Consider the following 18,214-nt stretch of genomic DNA (forward strand, 5'->3'; position numbering starts at 1 on the left):
TCGAAGATTATTATTATTACTATTAATTAACGACACTTTACCATTATTGTGGCATTCGTGTCAATGAATTTCGAAGAGGAAAGCTGCAATTTGAAGGAACAACAACTGACCTGGAAAGCAACGATTAAGCTCCACTCAATGATGATTTTTTCATCCAGGAACTATTCCGTGCCTTGGAGAGCACAAAAGGAAAATCGGTGGTACCGGCGACCGCCACGGTACAACGCGCAGAATTTCGAGGCAGCGTTGCCAGACGAGGGCGAGCTAGATGTGGCCCCTCGAGAGGACTGCTGAAGAACAGTAAAAGCAGCCATTAACGACACAGCCGAGAGCACCATCGGATACGTGGAAAAAAATCGACGAAACGAATTGTTCGACGAGGAGTGTAGAGCGGATTTGGAGTAGAAGACCGCAGCACGGGCGGTAATGCTGCAGCAAAAAACCCGGCAGAACGTGGAACGTTACAAACAGAAGCGGAAACAGAAGACCCGCCTCTTTCGGGAGAAAAAGCGCCGTCAGGAAGAAGTGCGAGGGAGTTGAGCTGCTAAGCCGTTCCCATGAATCACGGAAGTTGTACGAGAAACTCAACGCATCCGGCAACGGCTTTATACCGCGAGCCGAAATATGCAGGGATGAGGACGGAGGCCTTTTGACGGACTGCAAAACGGTGAGTCGAAAAGGAGAGCGTCCAACATAGCTCTGGTCCTCACAAGTTCCTACCTCATGCTTCCACGAGTCAAGCGATCACAAAGACCGCCAGCTAAGAGTTGTGTGCTTAGCTGGTAGTGCAGCCTGGGCACTGTTGTACTTATGACTTCAGCTAGATTGAGGAAATACGTCTCGAGCTTCTGTTCTCCAAGGAGGTCCGGTCAAACAACGTCTGTTCTGGCGTCCAGCGGCTGAGTATGAAATGCTCCTCCACCGGAAGCTAGGTGGCAACCCCAGTACGGTGGATAGGGAACCTTAGGCCAACAACCTACTGTTTCCGAAATCCAAAAAACGTTACAGAAACAACGGACAAGAATTGGAACTTGGAATGTATTAACCCTAGCTCAGCAGGGTAAACTGGCACAACTAGACAATAAGCCATGCCGTACGAAGCTTAAGATCCTAGGACTGAGCGAAGTCCGTTGGCCGAACTTTGGAAAACACAGATTAGCGTCGGTTCAAATTCTGCTATACTCTGGCCTACGAGGTGAAAACGCTCCTCGCCACCGTGGAGTTGGTTTCCTGCGCAGTGCTCATGAAGTGGGAACCTATTAATGAGGGAATAATTGTAGCCATATTCAGAACACGGGTTCGAAATCTTACCATGATCCAATATTACGCACCAACCGATGCTGCCGAATAAGATAAAGGTAAACAGAACTTTAAAAGTCAACTGAATGCTTTCATGGACATGATTCCGAAAGGTGATATCAACATCCTCATGGGCGACTTCAACGCGAAGGTTGGTTCCGACAACTCGGACTATGAGCACGTCATGGGACGCCAGGGTCTCGGAGAAATGAGCGAAAACGGAGAGCTGTTTGCAGAGGTTTCTGGCAACAATGACATGGTGATTGGGGGATCGCTCTTTCCTCATCCACAAGTGCACAAAGTGACATGGGTTTCCCGTGATGGCGTCACGGAAAATCAAATCGACCACATCTGCATCAGCCGAAAATGGAGACGGAGCCTTCTTGATGGGCGGAACAAACGTAGCGCCGACATAGCGTCTGACCATCATCTCCTAATCGGCAAGATCCGACTGCGCATTACCAGGATCCAGCGACAGGAGGAGAAAATCGGGCGCCGGTTCAACGCACGCCGACTGGAAGACGCTGCGGTGAAAAGGTCCTTCGTCGAGGAGCTAGAGAACCGTGCTGCGAATATCCCAGTAGGTGGAAGCGTAGAAGATCAATGGAGCGCCATCAAGAACGCCGTCATCGCCACCGTCGAGAATAATTTGTGTAAACTACGCACCCGAAGAAAGCTGTGGATCACAGATGATACCTGGAGGTAGATAGAGGAGCGTGAAAGCCAAAGCCGCGACAGAGCGAGCAAAAACACGAGGAGCCAAAGCCGTAGCCCGTCAGCGCTATTCAGCTCTCGAGAGGGAAGTGGAACGCTCGTGTAGACGGGACAAAAGAGCGTGGGCGGACTCCCTAGTCGACGAAGGCAAGAAAGCCGCAAACACAGGCGACATCCGTCTCCTCTACGATGTTTCACGTCGCCTCAGTGGGACTAAGATGAATGCTACGATGCCAGTGAAAGACCCGTGTTAACACCGAAGCTCCATCCGTGCAGGAGATAGAAGCAGCCATCCGTAGCATGAAATCGAACAGGGCCCCAGGGGTCGATCGCCTATCAGCTGAGATGCTCAAAGCTGACCCCGTAGTATCCACACAACTACTGCATCAATTATTCTGCAACATATGGGAAACCGCCACATTTCTGGCCAACTGGATGCAAGGTGTCTAAGTAAAGGTACCCAAAAAGGGTGATCTGACTGTATGCGATAATTGGCGGGGCATCATGTTACTGTGTATCGTTCTCAAAGTCCTCTGCAAAGTGATCCTTAACCGGATTCAGGAGAAGATTGACGCAACTCTCCGACGGCAGCAAGCAGGATTCCGTGCCGGACGATCCTGTGTGGACCATATTGTCACGCTCCGTATTACTCTGGAGTAAATCAATGAATTCCAAGAGTCTCTCTACCTGGTGTTCATTGATTACGAAAAAGCATTCGACCGACTCAATCACGGAAACATGTGGGAAGTCCTCAGGCGCAAGGGTCTCCCAGAAAAAAATCATCGGCCTCATTGAAGCACAGTACAGGGCATTTTCACGCGGAATACTGCACGGTGTTTTGTCGGATCCCATCCGGGTCGTTGCTGGATTGAGGCAAAGATGTATACTATCACTGCTACTGTTCCTAATCGTAATCGACGAGATCCTAGTTGCTGCGATTGATCGTGACTCAAATCGTGGATTGCTGTGGCAGCCCATTACCATGGAGCACCTAGATGACTTCGAATTGGCTGATGACTTTGCTCTCCTAGCTCAACGGCGCTCTGATATGCAGAGCAAGCTCGATGATCTTGCCAATCGCTCCTCAGCGGCAGGTCTTACCATCAACGTCAACAAGACCAAATCGTTGGATGTAAACACGGTCAATCCTTTCAGCTTTATGGTAGCTGGGCAATCAGTGGAGAATGTTAAAAGTTTCCAATATCTTGGTAGCCAAATGGCGGCCGATGGCGGCACCAAGATCGACATAGGTGCAAGGATCAAGAAGGCAAGGGCTGCTTTTGCGTGTTTAAAAAATGCATGAAAAAACAACCAGATCAGTCGACACACCAAAATCCGAATTTTTAACTCGAACGTGAAATCTGTGCTGCTATATGCCAGTGAAACCTGGTGTGTATCACTCTGCGCAGGGGTGGAAACGAAATTTGCAAGCAAGCGTTAGATTGGAATCCAGAAGGACATCGCAGCAGAGCAGGCCCAGAGGCTCATGGCAGCGCAGCCTCAACAACGAAATCAAGCAAGTCGACAGAAATCTGAACATGCCACAGGTCAAGGCGATGGCTGGCAATCGCCCAGGATGGAAATCTTTCAATTCGGCCCTCTGCACCACCGTGGGCGCCCAGGACTGAAAGTAGTAAGTAGTAGAACTTATCAAATACCCTTGACTTCCTTGGGTATAGAGCATGGCAGAACGGCGCCACCGCAACAAAGTCTGCTTCTCATCTCAGTGTTCCACACGCAATTCCACGGTTATTAAATAAGACCTTCCTCTGTCAATAACTATTTTGCCTTCGTAGTGGCGTGGCAGGTACGAAGGTATTGTATGCCCAAGGATATTTCAATACGAAAAGTTCCTGAACACTTCCAGTTAATAACTGTGTAAGTGCTCTTAGAATACTAACAGGTCATCCTTTCGTCACTAATCACACTTTTTTATTCGTAACTCTTGCAACTTCTTTCACTACTATGAGATGTAAACATGTTTAACTCCTAATTCACATTTATTTATCCAAAAGCGACCTAATTCCAAAGTTTTCAATCACACTACTTATTTACTCTTCACAGCTCACAACACCCCCGAATGGATGATTCACCGCGGAGGTCGCGTGGTCTTCATTCGTAAACTTCGTAAACATCCTTGCACTAACTCACCGTCACCATTGCTGTGTACCCTGAATCCCTGAATCACTTCCAGCTCGCGTCCAGAACCGTACGTCCCAGACAAAGATTCAAATTTTTGCCAACCACGCGTTAAACGGCCGCCCGTATACTATGCCGAACCTGGCCAAATTCAGTCCATTTAATAGCGTTTAGCGGCGAACCGCGAAAAGTCTGTCCCGCATGACGAAGATGCGAGGAGCATGATGCCAAACGTTGGCCATATTTGCGGATCTCGTTCACGGCTTGGTAGGTATACTTACAAATCCTCCCGAAGACGTTGTTGTTGGCAGAGGAGGCGCCATTTCTTTCTGCGCACGCGTCAAGTGCTGCTACAGATTCACGACTGGTGCTTGCGTAAGATTTGAGGGGTTTCCCGGTGAAAAACAAAAGGCAGGTTTTGCTCACAGAATGTCGGGGACAATTTGGCCGGATAACATATCTCACTAAGGTCGACCTTCACCTTTACGGGCTAGAGGCGAACAACAGATCTTAACTGTCTTGAAAGGTCACTTGAATGCAATACGTTGAGAAAAACTGCGACCGAACTTTGACCGTTGAACGACTTGGTATCCTGGAGATCACGGATCGCGACGCGAAAATCACTCGACCCGAATATGCGGAACTCTACACGATAGCTTCCGTTGGGCAACCTGTTCGCTTGGTCTGACCGACGATCAATGAAGAGCGGGAAACTTCGCAGTTCAGCATTGGCCTCATTCAGCCCAATCTCATCATCAGCAGACGGACGGGGATGATCCGGTTCGTGCTGGGCAATGGGAACACATACCTGCATGTTCAGTTTAGTCGGCGTGCTCTCTCCCGATTCGACCCACACACTAGTATCTAAGTAGTTCTAGTTCTAACGAATGGTGCACGCCGCCGAACCGGCCCTTCAGTGGGATAGTACCTATCAACTAGTAGTTGGTCTTGGTAGGCATAGGTACCAGACCGTGATGGAGACTAATAGCTATCCAAACAAAATCGCCAACTGCGAGGTGACGGTGATTAGTGGAATTCTGTCATCAACCTACAAAACCATCTGCTATCGGGAAAGCGGGACAAAATGCGCTTTTGGTTTCTAGCTCATGATGTTTGATGTTTTTGTTCTTTTGTTGAAATGGTTAAAAGTTTACGAACCTTCTATGTATTGGATAATGCCAAGAATACGGCGCTAGAGTTTTATCATTGAAATATTTTGTCCATGAAATATTTCAACCGCTACAGCGCATTTGTTCCGCAAAAACGCATCTCCTTCCGCTTCCCCGCAAATACCAGTCACTCGGTAAACACCAACGGAGATAATACTGGGTGACAGATTGAATAATGTACCAACAGTACACCGTGTACATACCTTCCTGCCGCTTAGGGAAGCGAACAGACGGGATACAGATGACCTTTTTTGCGAATTTTCCCCTAATCGAGCTAATTTTATTGTTGCAAATGTCGTGTACAAAAGTACACCGTCTCGTCGGTCGATCGGTCGTTCAACGTACCAACCGGGTTGCTAATGACAGGGCATCACTACACAACAACGCCAACCATCGGTTTGATTCGTTCACATATTATTTGGTAGGTAGCCCAGTCAGTAACGACGGCGCGTCGGCAGTGAGGGCACGTGCTTCTGACGGATGTTCATCGCCGAGGAAGGACGTCACCGTTGTTGTCGCCGATGGGCGGTGATTTTTCACACTTTCAATCATTAGCGAACAATTTGGAATTGAGATCAATGGGATTACTGATATTTTATGATTTAACGATTTTTTTATGGTCTGCGTTTTTTGTCTGGAAATGAATGATCTGAAAACTAATATGTTAGTTTTTGTGACAACCCGTTTAAAACAGCGCATGGGCTGAAAAAAATGGTTGTAGTTTATACACCGATATAGTCATCTGGTTTGGTGATCATAATCTTTGAAGCGAAAATTGACGCCTGTTACGTCAAAATGCAGTCGAATGAAATTCGGAGTAGCAGGCGTGGTGATTCCTCCCAATGTTAAACAACATGCACGAAAGACCATCACCTTGCCGTAACCCTCCGCGAGATTCGAAGGAACCCGAGAGTGTCCCTGATACTCGAACTACACACATCCCTTGATCCATCGTCGCCTTGATAATCCGTACTCGTGCATAATTTGCCATAGCTGGTCTCGATCGATTGTATCATACGCCGATTTAAAATCTATGAACAAATTACGTGTGGGAACGTTGTATTCGCCGCATTTTTTGCAACGCTTGTCGGATGGCGATTTTCTGGTTCATTGTCGCCCGTTCACCCATGAATCCAGCCTGATTTTGCCCCACGAACTGTCTTACAATCGATGATAGACTGCGGAATAAAATGTAAGTGAGTATCTTGTAGGCGGAGCACAGTAGTAGTATCACACGATGGTTCCCGCAATCCCACTTTTGTAGATGAGACTCACGATACATTCCATTCATTCCTTCGGTAATACTTCCTCCTCCCAAATCTTGGTACCAGTGTAGTGCTCTCACCAGGGCTTCTCCACCGTATTTTAGAAGCTCGCTTGGTAGTTGATCTGCTCCAGCGGCTTTGTTGTTTTTCAACCGGCCAACTTCCTCCTCAATCTCTTGGAGGTCAGGTGCCGGAAGTCTTTCGTCCTGTGCACATACTCCTAGATCTGTTACCACGTCACCTTCGGTACTTGCAACGTCGCCATTGAGGTGCTCATCGTAGTGCTGCCGCCACCTCTCGACCACCTCACACTCGTTCGTGAGAAGATTCCCGTCATTGTCTCGGCGTATTTCGGCTTGTGGCACAAAGCCTCTGCGCGAGCGGTTCAGCTTCTCGTAGAACTTCCATGTGTCCTTAGCGCGGTACAGCTCTTCCATCGTTTCACGATCTCGTTCTTCCTGCTGGCGCTTCTTCCTCCTGAAGACTGAGTTCTGCCTGTTACGCGCCTGTCGTTTCTGTTATTCCAGTCGTTTCTGTGATTCGGAGTCACGAAGCCTAGTGCCGTAGCCGAGGTACTATCTATGGCGGATCGGATGTCCCTTCAGCCGTCTTCAAGTGTAACTACGCCAAGCTGCTCTTCCGTTGGTGGGGCCACTGCTAACTGCTGCGCGTAGTCTTGAGCCACTTCTACGTTACGCATCTGCTTGATGTTGAGCCGCGGCGTTCGATTTCGAGGCATGGTAATAACCGTAGAAAGTTTTGAGCGCATGCATACAGCGACTAGGTAGTGATTCGAATCTATATTCGCACAGCTGTATGTGCTGCGGACATTGGTTATATCCGAGAAGAATTTACCGTCGATAGAACGTGACCGATTTGGTTTTCTTTGGTTAAATAGTCGAGTGATCTCCAGGTGGCTTTTTGGATATCTTTGCGGGGGAAGGAAGTGCTTCGGATTACCATACCACGGGAGGCTGCAAAGTTCACGCATCGCTGGCCGTTATCATTCGATACGGCGTGCAGGCTGTTTCGCCCGATTACCGGTCTGTACATTTCCTCCCTTCCCACCTGCGCGTTCATGTCGCCGACAACGATTTTCACGTCACGCGGCGAGCAACCATCGTATGTTTGCTCTAACTGCGCGTAGAACACTTCTTTCTCGTCATCAGGTCTTCCTCCGTGTGGGCAGTGCACGTTGATGATGCTGTAGTTGGAGAAACAGCCCTTATCGTTCAACTTGCACATCTTTGCGTTGATCGGCTGCCGATCACACGTTGTCGCATCTCGCCCAACACTCTAAATCCTGTTCCCAGCTAATTGGTGGTGCCACAGCTTTGATAGAAGGTAGTTGCTCGATTCCCGCTTTTCCACCTTTCTGTCCAGCCCAACAAAGTTCCTGCAACGCCACAATGTCGAAGTTGCGGGTAATTCGTCGTAGATTATCCGGTCACATGCTGCGAAGCCAAGTGACTTGCAATTCCATGATCCAAGTTTCCAGTCGTAGTCCTTTTTTCGTTGCGTTGGTCTTTGCCGATTGTATCGAGTCGTATTTTCTCCTATGTTATTCGTAATGGGGATTTTCAAGGGTGGCTTATTGGGCCTACACCAAAACTTCTGTCAAAGTTCGAGCGTTCCAACCAACACTGGGACGACCACGCTGATAAGGCTACCACCTTGAATCTAGCTGGGCATGATGCAGCTCTACTTCTTCAGCCGCTGGATGCCCGAACAAACACTGTTTGAGCCGCACCTCTTTGGTGAACATGCGCTTGGGACGCACTTCCTCAATCTAGCTGAAGTCAGAAGGACAACAGTGTCCAGGCTGCCCAAACAGCTCAGCACACAACTCTTAGCTGGCGGTTTTTGCACCGATTGACCCGTGGAAGCATAAGGTAGGGACTTATGAGGACCAGAGCTATGCTGGATGCTCTCCTTATCGACTCACTATTTTAAAGCCCTGATATTCTACTTATACATTGTGAAGATGAGAAAAGTTTTGATGGTGAAGATCTCTGTTTCCAAATTTGATAAAATCAGTGAAAATAGATGAAAATACAAGTAATTCAACATCCTTATTGTAGCTAAACAGCCTGTAAGAGGTTACTCTTACCCTTCTTAACTGCTCTTACTCTGCTGTACTTGGAAATCCACATTGGGTAGCTGGATAGCTTTCAAAGCATCTTATGACGGAACTTCCTTTAAATGGATGTAGGAAAAGTGTTCTGGTGTAAAAGTGTTGCTGGTACTGTTTGGTATTAAAACCTCCATATAGGGGAAATTACCTATTCTCGGCCGTTTTGTTCACTTCGTCTTTGGGGGTTTTTTGAAACCTCTTGAATTCAGAATTGGTCTCAAATCCTTCCCAACTAAGCTGAATTATGTGGCCAAGTTTCAGGCAATTTGGCTGACAAAAAACCCCCATGACGAAGAGAACAAACCTGCCGATAATACCCATTGTCACCCTAGGTGCTGAGTTACTTAAATAGATATCAAGGTTGCAAAGCAGTTGGCTAGGTAAGTAGCTAGGAGATTTTAAGGTTAAGTTATGCAGTGTTTCAGAGGGGTTTACGGGCTTGGCTGCCGGAATCCAAAGATTGCTACCATAATGGCCACCTTCAAATTTATCGATATTTTCGAAAGCACAAAATTGATTATTGTACAGACAAAAACGACTAAAAATAGTGCTTGTTGCTTTCTTGCCCACTCGCAAAAAACATCAAGAAACATTTTCAGCACGCTTTACTTGACTCCAGATTTGAGCCTCCGAAAATGTGATGGACAATATTTAGAAAGTGGATACAGGGAGTTTCACGGATATTTCAGAGGCGTTTCAAGGCATTTCAGAGGGGTTATCAGGGATATCAGAGGTTTTCACAACTTTAGGGGGTTGAAAATGCTTTTAACAGCAATTCCAAAGCGTTTCAAGGTATCTCAGGTGGATTCAGAAGCTTTCTTAGGAGTTGCCAGAGATTTTAGGATGAGAGGACTTTCACGTTAGTTTAAGGGAGGCTTCAGGGTGTTAAAGAGGCGTTATGATGCATTTCGGAAAATGTTTCCGGAGGTTCTAGAGGGCTTCACAGGCTTCCAGCTAAGGTTTCTGGGGGTTTCTAGAGTTTTTAATTCGTTCCAGGTGGTTTTAGAGGAATTCATAAGTATTTTATGGGGCTTCACAGGCTTTCAGGTGAGCTCAAGGAAGAATTTCAGGGAATTTCAAGGCATTTCAGATCGTGTCAGGTGGTTTCAAACGAATTCCAGTTACATTTGTAAATTTGTTTACTTACACTCATGGGAGTTCTTGGAGATCTTCAGACAGACACTAAACGCACCACTTGATTACACATACACAAAATCCCTTATTTGCACGATTTTTTACGCGATTGTCTCGAAGTTACCCGACTTTCACTCAGTTGTGGCTGTTTGCAAAAAGCAAATTGCATAAAAAAAAATTCCTTCGGATTTTTTTTGCGCGATTTCTTGAAAATACGCGACAGTTTTTGGTGCGATTCTTTTTTTTTGCGTGCTCGCATCCATCGCGTAAAACCAAAATTTAGTGTAGAAATTTTTTTGTGAATCCTTGAATAGTCTCGAAGGACGCGGTTCTCGTTATCTCCTCCAGTCCAGAGCAGCTCAAGTAGTGTTAGCTTAGCTTAGCTTAGCTTAGACTGACTGCACACATCTATGGTTGCTATTCCGTGATTGACCCGAACCAATGACAGTTGCACAATGAATCAACTGAATAATTGACTGGGAGTGGTCAATATTCTCACTGTGCACGCTTCAGAGACTCTCTTTAACGGTACAATAACGGCGCCGGCCACGTCCTTGCAGTCAGGTTGGAAGAGGGAAGGAATATTAGTAACAACCTTTGTTAAGTGAAGGCCCGCGTTTACCGCTGCGACTCCACCAAAGGCTGCAGGAAGGAGTGTTTGTTAGTGGGAAAGGTATCGTTGGGTCTGGATTCACTTTGATAAGTAATATGACCTTCGTGTCATGCTGGTTGCCGCGCTATTGTTTGCTTTACGCGGAAAGCAAACAATCGACCACCCGCGTCAGGTAGTCGCTTAATATTTACTGCAAACGACGCGACAAAATATGCAATCTAACACACTATTATTCGCTTCACACGGAAAGCAAACAATCGATCACCCACGTCAGGTGGTCACTTAATATTTCGAATCGAACCGCGGAAGCTAGTCACCAAATATTTAACTGCAAATGACACGACCGAACATGCAAGCTGACGCACTTCATGTGAGAAGCAAACAACTGATCACCCACGTCAGGTGATCATTCAGTGTTGCTACAAAAAACGCGACACAACGAAATGCTCATTTCCGAATAGGGAAAAAGAAAAATCGAACCGAAGCAAAAGCGCGCGACATCGGCACCCGGACGAAATCCCATTACACACTCTCCAGAGCAGCTCAAGTAGTGTTGTAGAAAAACGCATGCAGAGCAGATCACCGAACTGTCTGATGGTACTTGAGTGGACATATTGTAATGCATTCCACCATGAACATCGTGCAGGGTGTAGTAATCGAATCTGACTCCATTGGCGTCGAAGAAAAACGGGTCTAACATGGACAGGGGTATCTCACTCACCAACCGGCTTTATGAATCGATTCGCGAAACGGGGTAACAAAACCAGAGCTGTACAGAAATCGATACTTTTTGTCTCTCAACGACTATGGAGTAGTATGACATGCACTAAATACTAAGGATACGGGTAATGCCACAAAAGATCAAAATACTGGTCGTAGTGGCTCACCCGAACAGAAAAAAAAACAAGAATTTAAACCACAGGGAGTATTCGCAGTGCGCCGAATCAAGAAAGGGGTAATGAAATATTCCTTCTATTGTACTTATCGATCGGTGATACAGTACAGTATCCTTCACTGATGATATTTGTGGATTCTACGGTCGTTCCTGGAAACAAACATGAGTTTGACTACACTGTTCTATAACGCACCATGTCCCTGAAGGAGAAAAATGCCACAATGAGCCCTAATGTCTTCTTTATAAAGTCTAATATCAATGCATGGCTGTCCTAAATATATGGAAAAATACAAAATGCAGCAGTTGAAAGCAGCCATGGTTTAAATCACTCATTTCCTGAATGCCAGGGATTTAAAATAGCAAAAGAACGCCAACCACCCAATATAAAATCGAGTTCATCAAGCAAAGTCTCACGAACCGAGTGAATTGGGTTCATCGGTGGATAAGTCCATAGACGAGTGCTCATCACTGGCGTAGTTCACTCGAAAATGTTGACGCTACAGCGGGATACACTTCCACCATCGGCACTAAGCACATCTTTTGGATATTGCCTAATTTGGATTGGATTGTTCTCACTTTGCCCTTTTACCTCCACACACGGCGTTCTGGTCGAACAGCAGCTGTGTAAATCCATTGGGTTGCACAGTGGTGCGTTGCTGAACAAAAGCCAGCCAAAACCTTTTACCCAAAACTCTCAAAAACATATGAAAATCATGAAATCTATCGCAAGTTTTCGCAAAATAAATCATACACCAATCGAAAGCACTGGTCTTAGGCTTACAAAATCGCACAACCACATCGCGGGCGCGCACGTCCTACTATAGTTTTAGATCAATTTTGACTCAAAAATGGGTAATTTTCAAGAACATCGAAGGATAACTCATTTTTAGGCAGCTTTTTCACAACTTAAATGCCATACAGATGATCTTCACATATCTACGAACAAAGCCTTCAAAGCAACTATTATAGTTCATGCGTTTATTAAAGCACGGGACACTGGCATAGCTGTGAATAAACATTATAGATTTTGTATGAAGGCCTTAAACCATAGTCCGTTCAGGAGGCTGTCAAAAATTCAAATTTCAATGAATCGATCTGAAATTTTGGATTTCTACAGTTGAAATATTCAGGGATCTGACAAATATATTATATCTACGTGAAAAGTATTAGGTTTCGACCGCCCTCGCACCACTGTGGGTTGTAGATCCCAAGTTTTACCGAAAGTTTGCCGGCATTAGCCGAATACCATACAAGCTTTCTTGATTCTGAGTTCAATATGAGGTGTTCAGGAAAGCTTGGAATCAAGAATGACTCCAACGTACTTTACCTGTGCGGCCACATTGATTTCAGCATCAAAGAGGCGCAAAGGTTGAACGCTTTTTCGGTTTCGACTATGCGTGAAAGGAACACTAGATGTTTTATTCGGATTTACCGAAAAGCCATATTGTTGACACTAACCCTCAACTACCTATTACAAAACTGCACAAAAGAGGAGGTAAGACTCCCCCTTGGGAGCATCCACAAACACTCGGTTGTTTACTAATCGCTGCTGGAAATAATGTCGAATAGAGTTTTCGGGTTTTGGGCATTTTTTGCATCAAATTAGGAATCTGCGGCGCGAAAGGCACATTGTCGAAAGCACCTTGATGTAAATAAAGTCACATTGCGAATCGAGAAGGTAAGTCTATAAGTTCACATGAAGAGGAATTTTAACCAGATTATCACGGATGTGATGATCGCCAATATGTTCCAAGCACTTTAGAAAAAAAAAAGTTGAAACTGATGGGTCTAAAATGCTTTGTTTCTTCATGCAATAGCTGAACCATAGTTTATGCCGTAAAGATACTGTTTCAAGAATTCCTGAATAAACTCTAAGTGAACTTGAACTTATATAAAAAAAATCTGTCAAGCCCCTGATCAGTATAAATAATATACATACATCGTACTAGACAGCGGCTTTGGAAATTATATCACACTTCACACATGCCCTCAATTATTACGCACTCGAGTTATCTTTGAGAACCAATCTACAGTCAGTCAGTATAAATGCCTAACATTCAGAAATCAGTACAAAATGTTACACAATAATCAACGAGCAAATTGCTCTTGTTCCAAATGTATGTTACAATCATTTTCAACTCGTCTGTAACACACTATCTTCATCATCTGACGTTTCATTCACTAAGAAACAATCGAACTACTACAATAATGGTTGACGCGGTCATCGCCATCGTTGATACCTGCCCAAGTACCTACTTATGTAGGTACATCAACTATACTAGCAACGAGCAGTTCCTATTTTCAGCGTAGCGCATCGAATAAAAAAATCGCGCGAGTAAACTTGACCGTGACAGTGAATTGCACACTAGATACTCGGAACCTCTGTCAATGGCTTTGCGAGAGACAAGAAAATATTCTCACAAGATAGATACCAACATTCAACGATTTCCACTAATTAGATGCCCACATCAATTGCAGTGGCGGCCGACTATTGGAATCTTGGTAGGATGTGGGGCAATCAGGGTGGGACAATGTGCTTCGTTAGTTGCAACGATTGATGAGAAATTAGTTCCCAAGTATTGTCAGCTGAATCATTCTGTACAGGTGAACATATTCATTTTTGCGAATATGTCAAAACCAAAAAATGACTCCTTCTTTTGCTCCCAAACTATAACCCGTTAAATAGTCATTGACGGTGACACGTGAATTTCTTCGTATCCCACTCTCTCTGCAGCACACCCACGCCCTCACACGAACCACTAAATCAGTACAACATCTCGTTAAACTCAATTACCAGCATTTTGATGTGCCCTTCCGTTAGCTCCGGAATCCAGACAGCAGTTACACCAACTATTGTGGAGGTTTTTTTTCCGACCACCACTACTGGGATTCACCGCTTGCAACGCCAAAGAACGTTTCCACTAGGTACTGTTTGGTCCTAATAATTCGACGCACCGAACCGTATTTGCTGCTACTGCTGCGCGCGCGCCCGCCGGTAGTTGATCTACTAGAAAGCTGACAGGGTAGAATAATGGACCGCGCGCGGACCGATAGTGATCTGCACTGACTGTGACTAGCGAGCTAGCGGCGAGCGAGCGAGCGGGCGGCGATGATAGATGGTGATATAATGTGGACAACTAGCGTCACTACTTAGTGTGCAATGTGTGTAGCAGCAGCAGGTTCGTATCACATATTTAGCACTCTGATGGGTTGTATAATTAAACGGTGGTAATGAGGGGAGGGTTTCATATGAGGAACCTCCTGTATTGTGATGATGATGATGTGCTCCATTTCGTGACTGTTTTTGGTGTAATCACGGAATAAACAGGAACCACTAAAATTGATTTCTTTTGCGATATTTCTCGCGCCGTCATGGGAAATACAATCGAATAAACAATTTTTTTCTAAGCAATAAATAATCTGCTCATCCCCAAGCGGGAAGCTCAGGTAGCGTATAGTTGGGGACTGCCACAAACAGCCATCGAAGGAGACAGGACTTCACCCACTAAACCATTTTCATTGCCACCAAGCCCTACGTCTTTTAGGGACCACCAATTTAGAAGGCATTGCTTCGGAGAGGGGCTAGTGCACATCGCAACATCAAGGTTAGCAGCGTAGCCTTTCAGAAACATCGATGAAACGCTCTGACGAAGGACATTTAAGTTATGTGTTGGCGTATTGCCAGTTTTCAGGAAGGCCGTACCACTCTCTTTGTCCTCGAAATGTGGACAGGGTCTATATAACCTCCTGAATGCTTAGGTCCTACTAGTTATTACACAACAGGACTTGCCGACATCTGTCCCGACTTTACCAGGAATCCCTTTTCATCAGCAGGCGCAGATCCAACCCAATAGACCGACGCAACTTAGGTAGGAGCCTAAGATTCTTTCCTAAGCGAACTATATCCGCACATCAGTGTGGACTTCCGACCTTTGGCATCGGGAGGTTACCGAACACCGACACATATCAGGTATCAGGTATCAGAAGGCCGACTCCAGAGGCACGTTATCCTCCATTTGGGGCATTTGTGCCATCGCCAAAATAACAGCCTATTTCATCATCTACCTGAGGGAAAAGGAAGGAAAAAGGATTTGGATGGGGATAGGGACAGAGAGGAAAATAGGGAAAATACCCTGGAAGAGGGTACTAACGCACGAGCGTACCACAATGGGTTCAAACATCGCCCTGAAAAGGGCACTGTAATGACGCATAAAGCGAAAGAGAGCCTATAGCTCTTTACCACAGCGGGTTAAGAACAACAGAATATCCTGAAGATTCAGGTTTCTGAAGTCAGTTTCACTTAATAAGTGTTTCCCTAGTACTCGGAAACGCAGTTGCGCAAAAACTGGACAGTAACATATCAAATGATACGAAGTTCCATAATCGGATTCTCAGCTATCACATGCAAATGAATCAGCTTGCTGAATATTCGCCATGTGATAGCTGAGTCGGCAGTGGCCAGTCAATGCTTTGACCAGCATGCTGCAATTCTGCTTTGACAGATTTGTAAGATACTTCGCCACCCTTGGAGATGGCTCAGTACAATACAATTTGGTTTGACGACATGACTCCAAACTATTCCAGTATTGTCTGTGTTGAGTGGCAGCCCAGGTGTGAATCTGAAGCTTTACCCAACACTTGGGTATCGGAATAGCTGGCTCAGGGCCAATGAGGTCATGTGATGCCCCAGTGCGAGCTAACACATCAGCCAATTCATTTCCAGCGATGGAAGAATGGCCTGGTACCCATACAAGGTGAACAGCGTTTGCTGAATTCAGCTCCTCGATTTGAGTTCGACAAGTGATAACTACCTTCGACCTAGAGTTGGCCGAAGCAAGTGCTCTAATAGCAGCCTGGCTATCTGAACAGAAGTATATTACTTTGCTCATTACGTGCTGCTGAAGTGCTGATTGCACTCCGCACATAAGAGCAAAGATTTCGGCCTGAAAAACGGTGCAGTGTCTACCAAGTGAGTAAGACTGATACAGCCTTAGCTCACGAGAATAAACACCAGCACCTGCTCGACCTTCGAGAAGGGAGCCATCAGTGTAATATTCGATGCCGTCTGAAATACTTCTCTCCAGATAACCAGATGTCCACTCTTCCCGGGAAGGGAATTTCGTGGAAAATGTCCTATGTGGAAAATTACAAGCAATTGTAAGATCACTTGGAGCAAGAACAATTTTGTCCCAATCCACCAAAATTGAAAACAACGAGGTGTGTGTTGAACTGCGGTTTACAGAAGTTTCCTCTAGTAGACCGAGTACCCGTAGCCGGTAAGTGCAAGAAAGTCCTTCTTGTTTGAGATGAATGTGTAGTGGGGCACCGTCAAAGAGAACTTCAAGCGCGGCCGTGGGAGTTGAAGAGAGCGCTCCAGACATCGCCATTAAGGACATCCTTTGGAGATGGCCTAATTTTGATTGGACTGTTCTTACTTCGGCCTTTTGCCACCACACAAGACATCCATAAGCCGATATTGGCCGAACCACAGTTGTGTAAATCCATTTGATATACTTGGGCTTTAGACCCCAAGTTGTATCAAAAGTACGCCGGCATTGCCCGAAGGCCATACAAGCTTTCTTGATTCTGAACTCAATACGAGGTGTTCAGGAAAGCTTGGAATCAAGAATGACTCCAACGAACTTTACCTGTTCAGTCACATCGATTTCAGAATCAAAGAGACGCAAAGGTCGAACGCCATTACGGTTTCGCCTTTCCGTGAAAAGAAAAATAGATGTTTTACTCGGATTAACCGAAAGGCCATATTGGCGACACCAACCCTCAACTACCTGAAGGGCGTTTTGCATCAGGTCGAAAAGGGTGCTGATGCACATACCAACTAAAAATGTTAGGTAGTCGTCGGCAAAACCATAAGTAGGAAAACCGCTATTATTGAGTTGCCTCAATAGCGTATCTGCTACGAGATTCCACAAAAGCGGTGATAACACTCCCCCTTGGGGGCATCCACAAACACTCAATTTCCTAATCCCTGCTGGACGCAATGTCGAGAAGAGATATCGGTTTTTGAGCATTTCGTGAATCCAATTGGAAATCATTGGAGATATACCATGACTCCGTGCGGCTTCCAATATGGCATCGAAAGGCACGTTGTCAAAGGCACCCTCGATATCTAAGAAAACACCCAGACAAGACTGCTTTTGAGCGAATGCTTTCTCGATATCGTAAACAAACTTGTGTAAAAGAGTCACAGTAGACTTACCAGATTTGTAGGCATGTTGGTTCACATGAAGAGGCACGTTGGCCAGATGAACATCACGGATGTGATGATCCACAATGCGTTCTAAGCATTTCAGAAGAAAAGAGGTCAAACTGATAGGTATGAAACTCTTTGCTTCTTCATACGACGCACGACCCACTTTTGGAATAAACTTTACAGTAATATTCCGCCAGGGTTTGGTAATATACCCTGTAGCAAAACTGCAAACAAGTAGTTTTTTTCAAAATATGTTTGAAATAATCAAATCCCTTCTGAAGTAAAATAGGATAAATCCCATCTGCCCCAGGAGATTTGAAAGGAGCAAAGCTATTAAGCTATTGCGAGCCGACCTGAAAGCCTCCGAACCAGCCGAACGTCGTCTGTTCCAACTCTTTCTACATTTTTTCCTGAGTTTCGCCAGATCAGAGTTCCACCAAGGGGTTCCTCTTGTGGTCTTCACAGACCGTAGAGGGCATGCTTCTTCAAAAGCTTCCATGATGAAGGTCGTTGTAGTATCAACGGCATCATCTAAATCACTTGGAGTGTCAATGGATGGTAAGTATCCATGAAATTTGGCCGCAACCAAATCAGTAAAAACATCCCAGTTTGTTGACCGAGGATTCCTGAAACGCAAT

At 45.5% G+C, this 18,214-nt stretch overlaps 1 protein-coding gene across 5 annotated transcripts in view; it reads right to left on the reverse strand.

Annotated features, from left to right (window-relative positions):
- Positions 1–18,214, reverse strand: part of LOC115259537 (sodium-coupled monocarboxylate transporter 1) — a 105,607-nt gene that overhangs the window by 24,693 nt on the left and 62,700 nt on the right. Inside the window, exon 1 of one of the 5 annotated variants that reach the window (XM_029860199.2) lies at positions 14,157–14,406. The exons of 2 other annotated variants lie outside the window; for them this stretch is intronic. In XM_029860199.2, the coding sequence (XP_029716059.1) occupies positions 14,157–14,162 (6 nt within the window). In that variant the 5' untranslated portion in view covers positions 14,163–14,406. Of the gene's footprint in view, positions 1–4,164; positions 4,413–4,433; positions 5,039–14,156; positions 14,407–18,214 lie in introns of those variants that run through there. 2 more of the 5 variants (XM_029860197.2, XM_029860198.2) reach the window with 2 other exon arrangements.

The sequence above is a fragment of the Aedes albopictus genome, chromosome 1 (genome assembly GCF_035046485.1).
Source record: "Aedes albopictus strain Foshan chromosome 1, AalbF5, whole genome shotgun sequence".
Classification (NCBI taxonomy): domain Eukaryota; kingdom Metazoa; phylum Arthropoda; class Insecta; order Diptera; family Culicidae; genus Aedes; species Aedes albopictus.